At 66.1% G+C, this 19,322-nt stretch overlaps 4 protein-coding genes across 4 annotated transcripts in view; 2 read left to right on the top strand and 2 right to left on the bottom strand.

Annotated features, from left to right (window-relative positions):
* Nucleotides 1–24: 24 nt before the first annotated feature.
* On the top strand, nucleotides 25–1,220 carry CHLRE_14g632626v5 (uncharacterized protein). Its single transcript, XM_043070436.1, has one exon. The coding sequence runs from the start codon at nucleotides 805–807 to the stop codon at nucleotides 1,003–1,005; it is 201 nt and encodes a 66-aa protein (XP_042917109.1). The 5' UTR covers nucleotides 25–804; the 3' UTR covers nucleotides 1,006–1,220.
* A 193-nt stretch (nucleotides 1,221–1,413) lies between these two features.
* CHLRE_14g632600v5 (uncharacterized protein) lies at nucleotides 1,414–7,065 on the bottom strand. The gene is made up of 6 exons (XM_043070435.1): nucleotides 6,704–7,065; nucleotides 6,015–6,330; nucleotides 5,051–5,386; nucleotides 3,371–3,499; nucleotides 2,845–2,961; nucleotides 1,414–2,263 (listed from the first exon to the last, which is right to left on the bottom strand). Exons 1-6 carry the CDS (start codon nucleotides 6,847–6,849, stop codon nucleotides 2,174–2,176), a joined length of 1,134 nt encoding a protein of 377 aa, XP_042917108.1. The 5' UTR covers nucleotides 6,850–7,065; the 3' UTR covers nucleotides 1,414–2,173.
* Nucleotides 7,066–7,194: 129 nt separating this feature from the next.
* Nucleotides 7,195–14,344, top strand: CHLRE_14g632550v5 (uncharacterized protein). The gene is made up of 5 exons (XM_043070434.1): nucleotides 7,195–7,596; nucleotides 8,051–8,784; nucleotides 9,147–10,568; nucleotides 10,875–11,558; nucleotides 11,906–14,344. The coding sequence occupies exons 1-5, from the start codon at nucleotides 7,572–7,574 to the stop codon at nucleotides 13,292–13,294; spliced, it is 4,254 nt and encodes a 1,417-aa protein (XP_042917107.1). The 5' UTR covers nucleotides 7,195–7,571; the 3' UTR covers nucleotides 13,295–14,344.
* A 93-nt stretch (nucleotides 14,345–14,437) lies between these two features.
* The window catches only part of CHLRE_14g632501v5 (uncharacterized protein), an 8,797-nt gene continuing 3,912 nt past the window's right edge, over nucleotides 14,438–19,322 (bottom strand). Inside the window, exons 7-18 of the mRNA XM_043070433.1 lie at nucleotides 19,233–19,264; nucleotides 18,945–18,973; nucleotides 18,703–18,784; nucleotides 18,342–18,406; nucleotides 17,943–18,027; nucleotides 17,529–17,577; nucleotides 17,237–17,313; nucleotides 16,667–16,898; nucleotides 16,002–16,125; nucleotides 15,758–15,796; nucleotides 15,294–15,407; nucleotides 14,438–14,932 (exon numbers count right to left, since the gene is read on the bottom strand). Coding sequence (XP_042917106.1) covers nucleotides 14,867–14,932; nucleotides 15,294–15,407; nucleotides 15,758–15,796; nucleotides 16,002–16,125; nucleotides 16,667–16,898; nucleotides 17,237–17,313; nucleotides 17,529–17,577; nucleotides 17,943–18,027; nucleotides 18,342–18,406; nucleotides 18,703–18,784; nucleotides 18,945–18,973; nucleotides 19,233–19,264 — 994 coding nt within the window. The 3' untranslated portion in view covers nucleotides 14,438–14,866. The remainder of the gene's footprint in view (nucleotides 14,933–15,293; nucleotides 15,408–15,757; nucleotides 15,797–16,001; nucleotides 16,126–16,666; nucleotides 16,899–17,236; nucleotides 17,314–17,528; nucleotides 17,578–17,942; nucleotides 18,028–18,341; nucleotides 18,407–18,702; nucleotides 18,785–18,944; nucleotides 18,974–19,232; nucleotides 19,265–19,322) is intronic.

The following is a 19,322-nucleotide window of genomic DNA, read 5'->3' as shown; positions in this document are numbered from 1 at the left end:
TATTGTTATGCTGCCAGGGTATATGGTCGAAATGGACCTTTGAAACCGACCCTGGGTCACATGCAGTACTATCGCGAGTAGCCGCCGAGGAGAACCGGGCTCGATGGCATCGGGTAGGCCGTGTTACACAGACCGCCAAAGTCGCCCCCGTTTAGCGAGCTCGCCACAGGAGCGCGATTTCATTGGTTTGCCATACTTCCTTAATAGCGCGATTTGTGAGCCGCGAACTCGTGCAGACCGAAGCCCGTCTTCAACAGTTTTCCGCAGTTCCCTGGCGTGCCCGTTATAAGTGCGGGGAAAGAAAATCATTTACAGGCGGTGCCCATTGCGAACAAATATGGAAGCCAGCGTTTTCGTGAGGTTCTGGATTTAGCTTCCGTTTTTGTCGAAAGTTTGCTACGCAATGCACTTGTGGGTTTGTCTTATTAGCCTTTAATTTGCGACAATTCAAAATTTCGAAAAACCTTGCAACCGGTCGGACTCAGTGCCGCGACCGCGCGAATTCCCTACATCCCGACTCAGCCTAGACACATTAACACGCCATTATTGTTCCTTAACATACGTTGCGCCTTTGGATTGGGGCTCAAAGCGTTCCGCGCCGGACATGCAGTGGTTGATTGGTTAACAAAGTCGCGCTCACCAGGACTGAGCATGTGAACCCGAAAGCTTGCTGAATGGTGTCATACGAATGGCTGCTTCTGATTCGGGCCTGTCCAGAGCCCTCCTGGTGGCTGGGGAGATGCCCTAGGACGCCCCTACATGCCGTGTGACAGTTCTGATGTTCTTTTCCATGGCCTAGCCGCCATGTCTCCACATCGCGCCCTAGAACACTGCCTGTGCAAGAGTGTGAGCCTGCGCGAGACCCGTGGACGAGACGCCACCCACATCCCACCGAGACCCCACATCCGCACCTGTCTTGCGACCCTTTGCGACCAACTTCCCCACGTGCCTCCCCTTGCCCCGCCGACCGAGAAGCAGCACACCCAGACCGAGATCTTTCGCTGACAATGGTGCATGCTCCGCTGTAGCAGCTGAGGTGAAGCACGCCCGCACGACGCGGCCTTGCAGGCCGCCGATTGATCCCATCTTTGCCCTTGGGAGTTGGGACGCCGTCATGGTGACAGTCCAAGCTGTGCAGCGAGGGCGCCAGGCGTGGCCGGCACGCAGTCTCGCGGTGAGGTACGTACGCATTAGTTCCGCAACACTAGTCAATAATAGGTGGCGGGGTATCTGAGAGCAGGATGGCGAGCTCGCCCAGCTGCCCAGCAGCCCAGGAGCAGCTAGCCCAGCTTACCAGGCCGAACTAGCCAACTAGGGTCCGTGACTGGAGTGCAGGTGCCCAACCCTGGAGTCGTGAGGCAGGCTTGCGGCAGGATTGCGGCAGCTAAAAGGAGCAGCGTGCGGGTGGACGTAGCTAGTTGTGTGTTACAGGAATGACCCGCTAAGCGACGCGTCAGGCGTCATGCACGGATATAAGAATTAAGTGTGCGCTGGCCGACACAGGCCGACACCCATGCAGGTACGACCCATGTCACTGCCTCGAACCAGCACACGACGAAGCAGCGACCCGCTTACAGCACGCGCGGCCGGCATTGCACCGGCCACCTGCCCAAGAACTGACCGTGCCCGCAACGGGGTCCTGCAGTACTGCCTCCCTGCAGACTGACAACCGTGCACGAAAGCTCCCACGAGCTACCCTTTCCCGCAGCGCACTACTGAGGTCACCATTGCAACCTGCGGTGGCGCCGTGCCGCTGACAACTGCACAACGCCGGACTCACTGAGCCTGAGCCCCATACATACGGCAACCCGACATGCTTCCTGCGTGCCTGCCTGCCTGCAGCCTGCTAGTCCCCCGGGCAGCTGGTGATGATATACTGCCTGCCCAACCTTCTCAGGGACCGATTGCCATAAATGGCTTCTGCACATGCTCCTGTACGCCGAATAGGTGTGCCAACGTAATGTGGGCAAGGCGCTCCCGGTTACTCACGGGGCAGACACCCACCCCCTGCAACACCTGGCTCCCCCCAATCACCTGGCTCCCCGTCAACACGCCACATTCTGTGTGGTAGACCACATAGGCTACCCCACAGCGAACATGCACTGCCGCCACCGGCAGGGCGCCCCACGGCTGTGCACCGCCTCTCTCTCCCGCGCTCCTCTCCTCTTCTGCCCTACAGTCGGCCGCGGGTTCGTATGTCCGACGCCAGCCGCGTGTCGCGCTCCTTCTCGTACTCGCGCAGCTCGGCGCGCTTGAGGAAGTTCTGTGCGTTTGAGGGTGGGGTGGCAAGGGGGGGCGGGGCGGGTGGGTGGGTGCAAAGATGGTTGGAGTTGCGGTACAGGGTGCACTGGGGGCGGGGGGCCGGGCGGGTTGAACGCAAGCCGCGGCAGGCTCAAGAGCCATGCCCACAGCTGTCTTGCATGGGCAGCCTTTGCAGTGGGCTCATGGACGTGATGCAGGTGGGCCCTGGACCCAGCGCCAACACCCTCCCAACACCCTCGCCGCACGGCACAGAGCTTGCCCTGCCTCTGTCCCCGCCCGTGTCTAGGCGGCACATGCTGGGAATGAACACTACCCTCTCCCCAGATTCCCGCTCCCCCCCTCCCCCCTCCCTTCCCGTCTCCCCCTCCCCTCCCTCTCCCTGTCCCTATCCCTGTCCCTGTCCCTCTCCCTCTCCCTCTCCCCCTCCCTCTCCCTCTCCCCCTACCCTCCACTCCCCCTCCCTCCCCCTCCCCCTCCTTGCAGCGCGACTGTTTCCTTACGGGATTGGTTCAAAATTAACCCCCTCCCCCTCCCCTCCGCCTCCCCCTCCCTCTCCCCTCTCCCTCCCCCTCGCCCTCCCACCTGTTTGTCCAGGTATTGGTCGCCGCTCTTCTTGTGCTCCTCCAGCTCCTCGTCCACCTGCGTGTTCACCGCCTTGTACTGGCTCCAGTCCGCCTTGGTCTTGTCCAGCACCGACACCTGCACAGGCGCAGGCAGCAGGCAGGCGGGGGAGGAGAGGAGGGCTGTGAGATAGGGGGCGGGGGGCAGCAGTACATGGAGAATGACGCGGTTGTACACAAGGGGGAAGGTTTGCACGCCTGGCAGTGGTTGACATAATTCACTCTCGGTGTGAGTGTGTGTGTGTGGGGGGGAGAGCGGCGCGGATTGTGCAGGGTTGGACGCGGATTCAGGCAACAATTCAATTTGACCCGAGCGCGCGGGCGACACCGACGCAGGGTGTTTGGTGGAGCGCGGCAAGGCAGGACAAGGGACCCAAACAGCGGCAACAAACAAAACGTGGCAAGGCACAGGACGCAGCAGTGTACCGTGCCACCACCCCGCTCCAACTCCTTTTCCCCTCCACCCCTGCTCCTCCGCTCCCCCCCACCTTTTTCTTCTTCTCAATCTCCGCCAGCATGGCGTCCAGGCCCTTGCTGGCGGGCTTGGGCGGCGGCTCGGCGGCGCGGGCGGCGGCGCGGGCGGCCTCCTTGCTGTCCTTGTCCACCATCAGAGTCACCTGCGTGTTGCAAGTGGGGGGTTGCAAGGTTGAGCCATCGTGAAGGCGGGGACAACAAGTAAAAAAAATCAGGCGTCGTGTGTGTGGGGGGGGAGGGGGCGGGGACGGCAGTCAGGTGGAGGTGTGTGGGACCGCGAGCTGTGAGTGGTGCGTGAGTGTGTGGTTGCTGTGAGTGTGTCACGCGCCCTGGCGGCGCGGCGAGCCATCCCATGTACACCCCGTAACCCGTGCATCCCCCACAACCTGTTGTGGTAATCAACCCCGCTTGCCACCACGTGTTCCTCGGGTGGCTCACCCCTCCATGCTTCTCACCAGGCAGCCCAACCTCCCGTGTACACACACACACACACACACACACACACACACACACACACACACTGGCTCTCTGGGTCCTCGTGGTTTGGAGCCCCTGGTTTTGAGTGCGTGCCTGGGTTTGCGTGGGTTGGGGTCTTAGGCTGGCTGGTTGCTACGTGTCGCTACGGGTTTGCTTGTAGTTTCGGGTGCCACGGGGTCGCTTGGGTTTTGCGGGTGAGGTCAGCCCCGTGGGTTTCCGGTCCATCCGCCTCTGTGCGTTAGCTGTAATATCAGCTGCTGCCACCCTGCCCGCCTCGCCTGGTCTTGCCCAACCGACGTGGCCTCTGCGGCCACGAGCAGCCACTTAGACTCGGTGACGCCGTGGAGTGGGGAGCGGGAGGTCCCACACCCATGCGCACGCTTGCGGGATACGGGTTATGCACGGGTTCAAGGGTGACGGGCACACGCCCTTTTCTGCCAGCCGAGTCAGCCAGGCCCAATGCCTCTGCAACCGCCGCCCGCCATCCGCCCCATGCAGTCGGGCGCTATTTGCAGCCGCGCGGCCCCAGACTCGTTCCCTTTCACGGGCATAGTTAGTGGGCGGGCTTTGGGATGCGTGTTAGGACATTAGATAGCTTGCTTGCTGCACGCCGCCCTCTTCCACCGCTGCCATTTTCACATGTCCGTGACACTTCTGTGCTGCCGCCCAATGCCTTTCCATTCCCACGCTTATAGGTGAGAATGGATGTGGAGTCGTCGAGACTCAGGGGGAGTTGTGCCCGGTAAACGTTGTTAGCGCGTCGCCGACGCGGAGCATGGCAGCGCATGCGGGTGCACCCCGGAGACGAGGCTGAATGCCAAAAGCCCGGGTAGGGGGTTCCAGGCAACATACGCGGGTAAGTATACTCGAGGTGACAACTGGGGCAACATCGCCCAACGCGGAGCTCGGTAACCGGCGTAGGTATTGGTCCGTAACTGCGCACGCGTGTTCAGCGGCTTTGTTCCGTTTGTTTTGTGTTTAACACACACACACACACACACACACACACACACACACACACACACACACAGGTAACATCCGTTAACCGTCGCTTTGCTGCATCGCATACACTGTCTTTGCGCAACGTTTTCCTTGTGCTCTTTAACACACACACACGCACGCACGCACGCACACACACACACACACACACACACACACACACACACACACACACACACACACACACACAACACCCTCAGTGCCCGGCCCGCCCGCACCTCAATGTCCTTGCCCGCGAACCGCCGCGTCTCCGTCACCGCCACCTTGCCCGCCCTCGACCCGGTCGCCGTGGCGTCACGCGCCGCCGCCAGCGCCGCCGCCGCCAGCGCGCGCTTCTCCTCCGCCGCCGCCTCGCTCAGGCCTCCGGGCTCTGGCGAGCCGCTGCCACGACCCGACGGCCCTGCTGCTACTGCCGCCCCCGCTGCTACTGCCGCTGCTGCTGCTGCCGTCGCGGGCGCCAGCGCGGCGATGGATGCTACTGCCGCTGCCGCGGCGGTGGAGGCACTGCGCGCCGATGACGACTTGGGCAGCAGGCCCAGGCTGCGCATCCAGATCTGTTGGGGCGGCCGCGAGGAGGGTGGGGTGCGACGAGGGAGCGGCCGGTCAGCCAGGTGCCAGGGGCGGGTGCCAGGGGCAGGTGCCAGGGGCGGGTGCCAGGGGCGGGTGGCGATGCTGGCGCTTCACAACCCGTGTGCGCGGCTACGTGACCCGCCCCGCCCCGACTAGTCCAGCCCCAAGCCCAGCCCAGCCCAGCCCCAAGCCCAGCCCAGCCCCAAGCCCAGCCCAGCCCAGCCCAGCCCAGCCCAGCCCAGCCCAGCCCCAAGCCCCGCCCCGCCCAGCCCCAAGCCCAGCCCAGCCCCGCCCAGCCCCAAGCCCGGGCCCCATGCTGGCCTACTATCTCCGTGGCCGCCGCTGCCTGTTGCCGGCTTGGCATGCATGCAAGCATGTGCCCACTACCTGCCGCTACACGACCGGCTACCACAAGAGATGGCTGTCGCTTGTTACCTGCTCCCTCTGCCGCCACCACGCTTCACACACAGCGCTGCCAGGATACACACGTCGGGTAGCACATGAGCAGCCCATATCCCGACTGGTAAGTTCCTGCACTCCCGTCTTTCGGGCGGCTCACTGGAACCGTGCCTGAGGACCACTACCTGCCTTCCCACCCCTCCGATTCCCCACCTCGTCGGGCGCCGCCTTCCTGGCCCGCTTGGCCCTCAGCTGCTCTGCCGTGGCGCTGGTGCACAGCCCCGCCAGCGTCACCCCCGCACTGGGCAGCCGCCCCGCCGCGCTGCCGGTGCCGTTGGCCGCTGCCTTGCTGTTGATCTGCTCCCAAAGGCTGGATATCTTCTCGCGCTTGGCGACGGCGCGTGGATCGTTGCGCGCCGCCTCCGCCGCCGCCGCGGCTTCCTCTGCGTCCTCTTCCTCCTCCTCGCCATCGTCGCCGTCGGATGCGCCTGCGGCCTCGCCGTCGCCGGCCGCCAGCGCCCCGCCTCGCCTGGTGGCGGACGTTGTGGGTGGAAGGACACGGTGGAAAGGTGAGCAGGATGGAAAGAGTGGGACAAGAGGGACGTGGTGGTGAAATTGGGGGAGTGTGGGGGATGGCTGGGCGGCGCTCCGCCTGCCGTACGCAGTACCGTGTATCGATGCGCCGGCCATTCTTCCCACATCCCTGCCTTTCATCCCAACATCCCGTTCAAGGCCCCTCTCCTGCAAGCCCCTTGCAACGTCCGGAAGCGGCGATTCAGGCCCAACCCGAGTGCTTGGGGCCATCGGCACACCGTCGGGCCCGAGCACACACTAGCCTGGCTTCTTTCCGGCCCAACCGCTCTAGCTGATGCGTGCATCGAAGACATGCCTTAGACCCTCACCGTCGCCTCTTGGCGCCTCCGCGAGCTGCTTTGGGCTCCTGGTGAATGTCCTCCCGCTCCGCCGTCTTGTCGGCGAGGGGGTCATAGTCGTCATCCTCTGACTCATCCTCATCCGAGGGCAGGTTGGCGTTCAGGAGGCTCGCCATCGCTAGTTTGCCTGGTTGGAGCCGGCCTGGGTAGAATTGTTACAGCGAGCTCGCGCAATTCCTCGTAGTTAGCACGTAGCTATGTCAATGTTATTAATTTGCAGAACGAATAAACCGTAAGAATGTGGTTGGAAAGTCTGCTGTCGGGAGTGCTGACGTTCGGTGTCTATCCCCGTGCGCAACACAGCAAGTATGAAAGCCTTGCGTGATATAGTGAATAACTCGTTTGTCGCTAGGTGCTTTCACTCAGCCGATATATATAGCGTGTCATCTCGGCGCTCATGCGCAACCGACGTGGGCCTCCCTTCCGTCTCTCACACCATCCGGCCTCCCGACGCAATGGTAGTCATTCCAAGGTCGCTTTCACTAACACCTGGTTAGTCCTGGCTTGAAGCTGCACCGTCGCGAGCAAGGAAGCAAATTGCCGACTCAAACCGACTGAGCTTTTGTTGGTGTGCCTCATCTGCATTCTCATTTTGCTACCGAAATTGAACCTTTGGACATGACAGCAGAGGCCAGCGCTTAGGTCGACGGCGAAAGAGGGTTTGAAGCGGAAATTGCAGACTCTCGCAGCTTTTGTTGCGATGTGGGCTGCAGCCGCCTAGAGGCGGGCTTGCACACAATTGCAGCTGGCTGCCGGGCCACCAGCGTTGACGGGGGTGCGGCGCACACCCCCCGGTCCTTACGTTTGAACCCGGCCTGCGCTGTGTCGCCGGGCGGAGATGGAGTACGCAGAGTACACGGAAGGTGCGTTGAAGTGCTTGCGCACGAATGAACCCTGCCGGTGCGCAAGCGGTCAAAAGTAGCAGCGAGCTGCCCGCAGTGCTTCAATGTCAAAACCGGTAGACGGGGCCCGCGCAGCACTCCGAGACCGGCCTCTGCCGCTACCGAGGCCGTGCCTGCGCACTTAACAAACGCACCAGGAAATTTGACATTTGTGTCGCTGCGAGAGTCACCGAGTGGTGACAGCGTTTGTTGCTTGCCAGCCGCTGGACCGCTGGGCCTCCTCGCCAGCGCCAAATAGAGCCAACGCGAGTGCCTCGCTGCGGCGCGTCGTCGTGGCTTCCAGTCGCGACAGCCACATTAACAGCTGCTGCTGCTGCGGCGGCGCGACCCCACGGGCCACGGCATTGCACTGCACTTCACCCAGCAGCATGCAACACCCCTTTCTACCGTTGCGATTCCAACGCCACCCTTGCAGGCCGGCACTACGGCGACTATGATGGCGGCTACGACGTTGACTACAGCCATCACCACCAGCAGCAGTCGCAGTCGCAGTCGCAGCACATGAACGATTCGCGCCGCAACCGCGGCAGCGGCCAGCAGCACCGGCAGCCGCAGCCCCATCACCACCACCACCAGCAGCCCCACCACCGACACGCACACGCAGCTGCTGCCGCCGGCGCCTCTCGTGCCTCCGAAAGCGGTGGCAGCCGTGACAGCAGCGGCGGCGATGACGCAGTCGATGACGGCTTGTTCGGAGCCCTGACCTCCATCTTTGTTGGCGGCGTGACGGACCTCCTGTCAGACTTCTCACCGCACCCGCCCCCCGCGGCAGCGGGCGGCGGCGCCGCCTCCACCTCACGAGCCGTGCCGTACAGCGGGGGCGCGGGCGCCGGTGTCGACGTGGGAAGCAGCGGCGGCGCCGGCGCGGCGGCGCATCGCCGGCGTTCGCGCACCTTTACGCCCGAGCACGGGGCGGCAGCGGCGGACGAGGAAGGCAGCGGCGGGGACGACGACGGAGGCGGTGGAAGCGGCTGGTTGCGGCCGCGGCAGGTGCCCAGGCCTTCCGCATCGGCGTCTAAAGGCGGTGGCAGCGGGCGGCAGGGCGGCGGCGGCCATGGCGGCGGCGGCGGCGGCTTCGGGTACGGCAACGTCGCACCCGCGAACAGCCTTGTCGGCTCCCCGACTGGCGGCGCTGGATTGCTGGGCGCGGTGGGTGTGGCGGCAGGGAGCGAGAGGAGGGGCAGGGGCGGGGAGACGAGGCTGCGCTTGCGAGGAGCAGGGCGAACGGATGAGCGGGATAGGGCTGTGCACAAGGGGGCCGTCTTTCCCTTTGTTGTCCTCTGCCACGCATGCCCCGGCTACCGTGTTCGTGCCAGCCGACTTGGTCGCTTGGCATACTCCCGCCAGCCCCGCACTGCCCATGCCGCGTCGCCGTCATCATCGCCATGCTTGCTCCTGAATGTGATACAACCCCCAAGCTAACGCACTTTGCTTACTTGATTTGCTTGCTCATAAAGCTACACAACTTATCTCATGTAACTCATAACAGACACGACCGCGCACGCACACAGGTGTTCTCCGGCTTCAGTACGCTGGGCCAGCACGCCACCAACCTGCTGACGCAGCTGGACCACGACTTTGAAACCATCTTCAACGGGGGCTACGGGGAGGAGGAAGAGGAGGCGGCGGCGGGCTCGGTGGCAGCCGGCGGCGGGCCCTCGCGGCGGCAGTCTGGCCCCGGCACATCGCCGCCCGGGCGCGAGGCAGCAGGTGCCGGCGGCGGCGGCGGCGGAAACGGCGGGGCCGGCGCCAGCGGCCGCAGCAGCTTCAGCGCCGGTGGTGGCGGCGGAGTGAGTGCGCCGGCGGCTAGCGGCGGGGCCAGCAGCCGCAGGACCTCGGGCGACCTGCGCGGGGCCTTCGCCGCCGCAGGGCCGGGCGGCGCGGCGTTGGCGGCGGCGGCGGCTGCGCTGCCGACCGTGGCTGGGCACGTGGCTGTGCCCGTGCTGGCGCGGACAGCGTCTGGCAGCGGCGGCGGCAACGCCGGACGGCGGGCCAGCGGCAGCGGCGGCGGTGGCGGCGCCAGCAGCAGTGGCCGCGGCGGTGCGGCGGCGGCGGCGGCGGCGGGTGGGCGAGGCCGTGCATCTGGCTCCGGCGCCGCCGCTGCCCCTTCCTCGTCGTTGACGTCCTCGCGGTGGGCCGCTGCCAAGGACCGGGAGGAGCGGGAGGAGGACGACTGGGGGTGGGGCGTGACGGCGGATGAGGACTTTGGGCTGGCGACAGCACCGCGCACCGCCAGCGGCAGCACCAAGGCGGTGGCGGCGGCGGCGGCGGTCGCATCCACCGCCGGCCCCATTGCGGCGGCGGCTGCCCCGCCGCTGCAGAGCGCACCGTCGGTGCCTGCAGCAGCAGCAGCGGCAGCAACAGGCGGCCCCGCCGCGGCCCCTGCCGCCGTGCCCGCCGTGCCAGGGCCCATGGTCCCCCCGCCGGCGGCCCCCAGTAGCACCTCTGGCGGCGGCGGCCGTGGCGGGCGCGGCGGCGGCGGCGGCAAAGTCATCTTCATCAAGCCGCCGGCAGCGCGCCGAACGCCCTCCGCCACCAGTGAGACCTCGCCCTCGCCCTCTGCGGCACAGCCACAGCCACAGCCTCAGCCTCAGCCGCCGTCTGCCCCAGCCGGCGCTGGCGCTGGCGCCGGTGCCGCTGCCGGGCCGGGCACAGCGGAGGCAGAGGCAGAAGCAACTGCCGACCCGGCGCCGTCCGCGTCGGCGCCAGCGCCAGCGCCGGCTGCGGCCCCTGGGTCTCCTGAGCACTCTGCCGCCACAGCCTCAGCGGTGGCAGGCGCGCCGCCGCGGGGGCAGGAGGCGGAGGCGGAGCCGGGGGCGCTGCAGCAGCAGCTGGAGGCGGCGCGGGCGGAGGCGGAGGTTGCGCGGGCGGAGGCGGAGGCGGCGCGGGCGGAGGCGGAGGCCCGTCGGCAGCGCTGTGAGGAGCTGGAGCAGGTGGGTGGCTGGGTGGGTGGCTGGGTGGGTGGCTGGGTGGGTTGAATGGAAGCACAGGCGGCATCGGGGGCGTAGTGGGGCACCGGGGTACGCGGCGTGGGGTGGACCTCTGGGCTGGCGCTGTAGGCTGTGTCAAAAGAGCACAAGGACAAAGCAGGCTGTACGGCAATCCGGAGATGACTGGCACAGCCATGCAGCGGGCATACGTGCGCGCCCGCCATCATGGAAACACCAACACACAAACTCCTCACGCCCCTGCCCTGTTGCCCGCCCTGCGTGTGCGTGTGCGTGTGTGCGGGCCAACAGGATAACGCCCGCCTCCGGTCCCAGCTAGACCACATGCAGCAGCAGCAGCAGCAGCAACAGCCAGTGCTACTGCCGGTAGCCATGACGCCACCGCGCATGCCAGGAGCAGCCATGGCGGCAGCGGTCATGGCAGCCGGCGTGCCATACTCACACGCCCGCACACCCTCCCCTGCCCCCAGCCTGCCCCCGCACCTGGCTGCAGTCGCCGCCGCCGCGCTCGCCAGCGCCGGCGCCAGCCGCGCCCACAGCCGCCGCGGCAGCTTCGGCAGCGGCGTCGGCCCGTCCGCCACCGGCCTGTCGGCGGCGGCGGTGGCTGCTGCTGCTGCTACAGCCGCACGGGCGGCAGTAGCAGGCCCTGGCGCGCCGCTGCCTGTCCCGGGCGGTGCCCTGACCCCGACTGCTACTGCTGCTGGTGCCGGCGCCTGTGCTGGTGCCCTTCCGGACGGCGTGAGCTCCGTCGCGGGTGGCAGCAGCGGGAGCGGCAGCTTCCACGCGGCCGCCGCCGCCGCCTCCAGCACCCAGGACGGCGCCCACCCCTACCACCAGCACCACCAGCACCACCAGCACCACGGTGATGAGCTGGTGGAGGCGGCGCTGGCGGCGCAGCTGACGGCAGCGCTGGCCGACAAGGCGCGGCTGGCGCGGGAGGTGGACTTGCTGACGCGGCAGCTGGAGGGGCTGCAGGTGTGTGCGGGGGCGCGTGTGTGGGGAGGCGTGTGGGGGGCTGGGGGGTGGAGGGAGGGGAAAGGGGCAGGATGGGGGTGGGCGGGGGGAGTTCGGGGCTTCTGCAGCCAGTGTGGGTATGATGGATTATGGAAGTGCTGTATGGACGTCGGGCAAACTGGCAAAGCCAGAAGGACTGAAGCGGCGTGGACAGCGCCCTAGGCCTGGCCACTGCTGAGCTGGACGCGCCGCCAGGTTCCCATGAGGTCCAGCCCAACACCACATTGGCTGAGCAACACACACACACACACACACACACAGCCACCACACACACACAACACCCGCACACCTTCACGCGCCGCCCACAGGAACTCCTCGCCTACACCGCCGCACACCACCAGCACATTTACGCCGGCAGCGGCGGCGGCAGCGAGGCCGGCGGCGGCAGCGGCGGCGGCAGTGCCGGTTCCGACTACGGCGGTGACGACCAGGACGGCGGCGGCGGCGGCCGTAACCGCCACAGTGCTGGCGGCGGCGAGAGGCAGCTGTACGACAGTATGTACGGCGGCGGTTACGGATACGGCGACGGTTACGGTTACGCAGAGCCGGACGGCAGCCCGGACTACCATGCGCGCTACTGGCGGACGGGCAACACGCCGCCGCCGACAGTTGCCGGCGCCGCCGCCGCGCTATCGGCGGCCGAGGCGGCGGCCGCCGCCACTCCCGGCTTGACGGTTGGCGGCGAGGCCGCCGCCGCTGGGCCCAGTCCGGCGGTTATGATGGCGTACGACAACATGCTGTTCGAGGGCGACGAGCGAGTCCGCATGTCGGGCGGAGGCGCCGCCGCCCTGGCGGCGGCGGTTACGCCGTACACGCCGTACGCTGGCGGGTACGGCAGCGGAATGAGCTCCGCCGCCGCCTCGCCGTACGGTGCAGCCGCCACTGATGGTGACGTGGCTGGGCCGGCGTGCTACGGTGGGGAAGATGGGGCGTTGGCTGAGGGCGCCGCCAGCGGCAGCGGTGGCGCGTCTGTGCGCCGGCAGCTGCTGCCGCACGGCGAGGAGTCTTCGCTGGACGCAGCCGCTCCTGTTAGCAGTGCCCCTGCTACAGCCACTGCTACTGCTGCAGCCGCTGGTGCTGCTGCTGCTGGTGCTGCTTCTACTGTCAGCACGGTGCCGCGCTCGGACAGCTACCCGGACTGGGAGATGCTGGACGAGGCGGGCGAGGTGGTGCCACGTGCCGCCCGCCCGGCAGCAGCAGCAGCAGCAGCAGTAGCAGCCGTTGCGGCAGTAGCACAAGCCGCGGCCTACGAAGGCCGGGAGCCTTCCTTTGGCGGCGCCCTGCCCGACGTGGCGTCAGGTTCAGCAGCGGTGGCTTCGGCGGCGGCGGCGGCGGCGGTAGTGACCTCGCCAGAGTCGACCTGGGACCGCCGCAGCAGCCGCAGCAGCGGCGGCAGCCGCAGCGGTGGCGGTGCCGGGTATGGTGGCGCCGACGGTGACGGGACTGGGCAGGGCGAGGGCGAGGGCGAGGGAGGCGCACAGGAGGCCGCTTCCGGCAGCACGTCAGGCGAGCAGGACTCGGGGCCGCAAAGCAGCTGGCAGCCATCGTCGCCGCCGCCGCCGCTGACGGGCCTTGCGACGCCGCCGCACGCGAGCATGACTGTCACCAAGGGGGTGCTTGGGTCGTCGGCTGTGGCCGTGGCCAGCCCGCCCGACGTCACACCGCAGACGGACACCACCGCAGCCGCACGCAGTTAGCTGCACGTTGTGTTGTGTGTGTGCTATGGTGGCGGGCAGGAAGCAGAAAGCTGCGGCTTGGTGAGGGCGATGGCGTGGCGGTGGCGCGAGTGCGTGCGTGCAGGAGGCCAGAGCGAGGGCAGGAGTCGCGGAGGAGGAGCGGGAGAGCCGGAGAGGGTCCTCAGTCGACAGCGGGTGTTGTGAGCGGCAGGGGACAGTCCCGGGGCGAGGGCTGCAGCCATTGGGTTGAGGCGGTGGACACACGTGTGGCCCGCATGTGTGCACACGGGGACACACGGGGGCAGGCGGCATCGGCAGGTCCATGTCGGCACGACGAATCCCCATGGTCTGTGAGCTGCCGTAACTAACTTATGTTCTCTATGTTCTTTATGCATGTTGCATTCGTTGTGCATGCACGATGGCCCGGCGCTGCGGCAGTGCGGCCCAGTGTCCGTCAGGTTGCTCCGGCGGCATTCGGCAGTCATTCGGCGGTCTTCCACTTCTTACCTCATATTTCAATCAGAATTGTACTCGTTGCGTTACGGTGCGTTGGGTGTTGCGCGATGGAGGAATTCTCTCTTTCGGTCCTCGTCTGACACTGAGCAAGGTACACACGGTGCTAGGCTGCCGGTGCTGTTGAATCCCTAGTACAAGCAAGAACAGAGGGTAGTAAGAAGCATAGTCCCGACTCCCGAGTGTGATGGCTAGAATCCCGGCCCACAAATCCCACAAGGCGTGTCAGGGCAAGAGTCGAAGAGTGAGGTTGGTGAGGCTGCCGGTGCTATCTCGGGGGCGGGGGGTAGCCCAGGCGTGCCCCCTCCCCTGGGTTAGGCAGGGGTTGGGCCGTTGCGTTTGGTCGCTGGCTTCGTGTGGTTGAATGAGTCGGCGCCGGTGCGACACGGGCACGCGGGTGTGTGGAGCCCCGGCAGCCGGGTCCTTCACAGTCGGACTGGCGGGTGTGAATGAAGCAACGGCAATGGAGCAGAGGCTGGCTAAGTGGCGGAGCCAATCCACCAAGCCGCCACAGAGTGCGTCAGAGCGCTGGCTGGCTGGGCTGATGTGCCGAACAATCCAACTCACCAATACGGCATAGTAGCTTGCATGGCATGTTGGCAGATGGCAAGAGCAATCAGCGCAGCGCCTGTGACCACAGCCTGTGTCCACGCCTGCTCAGAGTTACAGCGCCTGCTGCAGCCCAACTACTCGAGACCGCGCGCGGCCTTGGTTGTTCAGCGCCTCAGCCAGCCTACCTCACGCGGTTACGCTTCACTGTCACGCACGGACGCACCAGCCAAGCCCTTCAGGGGCGCTGCACACCGCGGGACAGGCTCGGGGGCCCGCAGGCTACGTGGGCCACGATACCCGGCGGGCACCTCCTGCCAACCTGCCCCCCGCCCCCGGTGCAATCCCACGGCCCTCACCAACACCTCCACTGCGGACGCACCCCCGCTGCTCTCTCTCTCCTCTTGGCCCCCCTCTCCTTTCGCCCCCTCGCGCTCTGCTGCTCTCCCTCGCTCGCCCCTCGCTTCTGACGCCCCCTCATACTCCCCCCCCCACACACACACGCAGACACGCCGGCCCTGTTGCCCTAGCTCACGCCCGGCGCCACTCGCCCTTGAACTCGGGTCCGCCCTTGCGCCCGCCCTTACTCCACGTGACCTGCAGGATGGGGCGGGGGGGAGGTTGTCAGGATACGGGTTTGACACGCCGCGTGCCACACAGGTGCGCCAGTGGGTATGCGGCACTTGGCCACGTGTGGCACGAGCCCTCCCGGCAGCCGTACGGCAGCGAACACGCCCCTGCCGGCCCATACCGCTCCAGGATTCCCAGCTTCCATCACCTCCACCACCCAAGTCCACACGCACCACTGCCCCCTAGTTTAGCTTGGATTGGTGTAGGTTGGGCTGGTATTTACAACCCCGCCCACCCCACTCCCACCCCACTGCCCCCGAAACCCCCCACCCCCACCCCCATCCCCACCTCATTGCAACCCCCCGACCCCAATTCCCCACCCACTCACCGCCTGCCTCAGCCCTGTGTGCTCCTTGACCCCGAACTCGCCGCCGCCCGGCCCCACCAGCGAGTCCAGGTAGGTGTCTTGCCCCGCCCGCTCAGCCACCACCACACCCGCCACCTGCGACGAGGCAGAGGCGGTGAAGGGGGCAGCGGTGGTGGTGATGGGGTAGTGGTGGTTATGTGCCCGAGCTGAATTGGGGTGGTGGTGGAGGTGGTGGTGGACGTTGGTGAACGCGGTAGTGATGGTGGCAGCAAGCAACAGGTGGCAGTGGCAGCGGCGGCGGAGAATGGGGCAGGCAGCTGACGATGAGGGCCCCAGCTCAGGCGGTGGATGCTCAGGATTAGCCGTGTCGTACGGTACGGTACAGTACTGCGCAGGTCGCTCGCTCCTCCTCGTTCCACCGCCCTCTCGCCCCCTCCCTCGTCTCCCTCCCTCCCTCCCTCCGCATTGCCGTCCTGGCCGCGCACCTTCATCTTGTGCTCGCCGCTGTGTGTGGTGTTGAGCACCTGCGGTGGGGGGGGGGTGATCGGGCGGGTGGGGCAGCGTGTGTATTGCAGTGCGCAAGCACACGCACACACAGGCACACACACATGCACACACAGGCACACACACGCACACACAGGCACACACACACACAGGCACACACACGCACACGATACGTAACACACACATACACACAAAACACACGGAACACACGAAACGCTCTCACACCTCCACGGCCATGTCGCACTGGCCGGCCTGGCTGACGGACAGGGGTATGAGGTGCAGCTGGCTGGCGCGGCGGACGTTGTTGCCGTCCACCGTCAGCGGCGTGCAGGTGCAGCCCGACACGCAGCTGCAGAACAACATGGTTGGGGAGGAGGGGGGTTCCATGAATGAACAAGGCAAGATGGGGAAGTTTCATGCATAGTAAAGACGAGGTGATGTCGACAGGTTGTAGGTGCAGGTCAGTCTTGGGGAGGTGGGTACAATGACTAAGAAGTGAAGGGGGGTTGTAAATACCAGCCCAAACTAAACCGAACCCAATGCAATAGAGCGAGGAGGAGAGCGTGGCTTCTGACAACGGAGGGGGAAGGGATGAGGAGGAGGGAGGTGGGGGTCTCCAGGCTGCATCTCAGCGCACACGCCACGCCCTGTCTCCTACTGTTGTTAGACACACAGCACAGCACCACCCAACCAACCACCCGACCAACCCAACCAACCCAACCCATCTTATCTCAGTCCGCGCAAGGCGGTTCTACAGGCGCCGGCCGCGCGTCTCGCCCCTGCCCGCCAGCCCAGACCACACCCCTTCATTGTGCAAGTCCACTTCAACGTCTTTCCAAATTCCGTAATAATGAACCACCGAGCACACAAACAACAACAACTGCACGCACCTGATGCTGGCCATGCCCATGTGCTCATAGCTCCGCAGGATGAAGAAAAACACACGCACAGGCTCCGGCCCCAGCCGCACGAGCGCGTCCGCGCCCGCCGCCGCCGCGGCCGCCGCCGCTAGCCCCGCCGCGGCGGCCTCGGTGGCGGAGGCGGCGGGCGGAGGCGGGCGGCGGGGCGGCGTGGTGCGGTCGGTGTTGACGCGCACCAGCAGTCGACTGCCGGGCGTTGTGGCTATGTGTGTGGGCGTGTGCGTGTGTGGGCGTGTGTGTGAGGAGCGCGCGGGAGGGGCGGGTGTAGGAGGGGAGGCGGGGAGGAAGGCAGGGTCAGAGCAAGGGGCTGCGCACGGGACTGACAGCGGCTGAGTGCACACTCGAGGGAGGGGGGCTTCCGCCACTGCCACTGGCCACCGCCAGTGGCCGTGACTGTCACCCGGCCCGGCCCAAACCCAATTGCTCGGCACGTGGCGGCATGTGGCTCCTCCACACCTCCACGGCCCACCTTGACCACCTCCCAGCCCCCGCCCCTCCTCACCCCCGCCCCCACCCCTCCCCGCCTCCACGCCACCCCACCTATGTACCCGGGCTTGGGCTTGCCGGGCTTGCCCTCGTCCAGGTACTGGAAGCCACTGGCGGACACAACCAGGTCCCTGGAGAGGAGGGGGAGGTGTTTTGATAGGGGGGGGGGCACATTCAGGATTAATTGAGACGTGAAGAATTGGGGGGGGGGGCGGGGTAGGTGGGGGCTCGGGGGCTGGGTGTGAGCAGGAGTGTGGGAGTGTGCTGCATCACAGGCCGTGCTCAGGCTCCCCTGTACGGCAGTAGCGCATCATCCTAGATCAGTGCCGTACGTCAGTGCTCTTACTTGAACTGGTCGTACAGCACACACATGGGCGCGTCCGGCGGCTCGTTGCCTGCACAGGACACACGCGCGGGTGCTTTATGTTGGTTGTGTACGTGTGGTCGTCTGGGGCAGTCGTGTGTTGTGCGTGGAGGCAGGCGGCCTGAGATGCATTCCGGCAAGCGCCGTGCACACTACACCGCATCGCACGCCCCAGCGGTTTTCTCTTTCCGTCTGCCCCATCCATCCATCCACCCCCCCTGCCCGCACCCGTGTGTACTGACCGTGCCCAATATCGTCACTTCGTCTGCCCCCCCCCACACACGCATACACACATAAAAACACACACACACACACACACACACACGCATACACACATACACACACACACACACACACACACACACACGCACTCGGCGCTCTCGCCCCCCGCCTCACCCGCGTACATGGGCGGCGGCAGGGGCTCCCGCAACACCTCGTCGTCCTCGGCGCTGAAGGGCCGCAGCAGCAGCCCAAGAGCCACCTGGGGCGCAGCGGGGCCACGGCGGAGGAGGCGGTGGCGGTCGCATGGAGGACACACCGGCGCAGTGTGGTGTGGTGTGAATGGCGGCTGGTGGCTCGTGGCGCGGTGTACTTCATTCCGGCCAGTTTCACGTGCACACACATACACACCCATGTACGGACAGGGCCGCGGGTGTCACACACACCTGCGCCGCGCCACGCCACGCCACGCCGCGCCAACCCCCGCCTCCGCCCCCCCCTCTTACCCTCACCTCGTGCCCTCGGCCCCCTACCCCCGCCACGCCCCTTCACCCCCCCTACCTACACCGGCCGCACCTGCTGCAGCAGGTAGATGGGCAGGTCCGCCACACAGCGGTGGCCGTGCACACCCGGGTGGATGTCTGCGTGGGCGGGGGCCACGTGTGTGTGTGTGTGTGTGCGTGTGTGGATACGTGTGTGCGTATGTATGTACAAATGTGTGTGTGTGTGTGTGTGCGTGCGTGTGCGTGTAATTGTAAGTGCGAGCAAGCAAAGCAGCAGGTCACCGCTGGTTCTGGGTCTTGGTTCCTTTGGGATCATGTTAAACTCCCTCCCCCACACACACACACGCGCACGTACACACACACACACGCCACACACGCAACACACACACACACACACACACACACACGAAACACACACGCTACCACGCACCCACCCTGGAAGGTCTGCTCCCACAGGAACCCCTCCTTCTGCAGGTGCACCGCCAGGCGGTACAGCGCCGTGCGCATGGACAGGCCCTGAGGTGTGTGTGTGGGGGGGGGGGGGAGGGCAGGAGGCGGGGTGGGTGGGAGGACAGAGGGTGTGTGAGGCAAGGGCCGCATGTAGGGGGTCGGTTTGGAGGCGGGTGGGCCGAGAGCCACGCACACACACAAACACACACGCGCCACGGCCTCTCACCGGAACGTCGTAGTACTGCGAGATGGCGCCTGCGAGGCGATGTGTGAGAAAGAGGTGTGAGAAAGAGGTGCGAGAAAGAGGTGTGAGACAGAGGTGTGCATGAGAGCGCGTGTGGTTGCGGTGTGACAAGGGCCAAGACACAAGGCAGGATGGTAGGAAGGGCAGCATGACGTAGCAGGGAGCACGTGGAGGGAGGGGGGGTTCGTGGGCGGCAGCAGCATGCGCACGTGCTACAACGTGTGTGTGTGTGTGTGTGGCAGGCGGCCACATGGCGCCGTACGGCCGTACCGTATGCGTCCTCGGGCGTGTGGTGGAAGGGCCTGGCGGCGTGTGGGCGGGCGGGGGCGGGGGGGGGGGGGCAGTACGGTGGGCGGGGGT

The sequence above is a fragment of the Chlamydomonas reinhardtii genome, chromosome 14 (genome assembly GCF_000002595.2).
Source record: "Chlamydomonas reinhardtii strain CC-503 cw92 mt+ chromosome 14, whole genome shotgun sequence".
NCBI classification, from domain to species: Eukaryota; Viridiplantae; Chlorophyta; class Chlorophyceae; order Chlamydomonadales; family Chlamydomonadaceae; genus Chlamydomonas; species Chlamydomonas reinhardtii.
The sequence above is the reverse complement of the archived record's forward strand: the minus strand, read 5'-3'. Positions and strand labels throughout refer to the sequence as shown.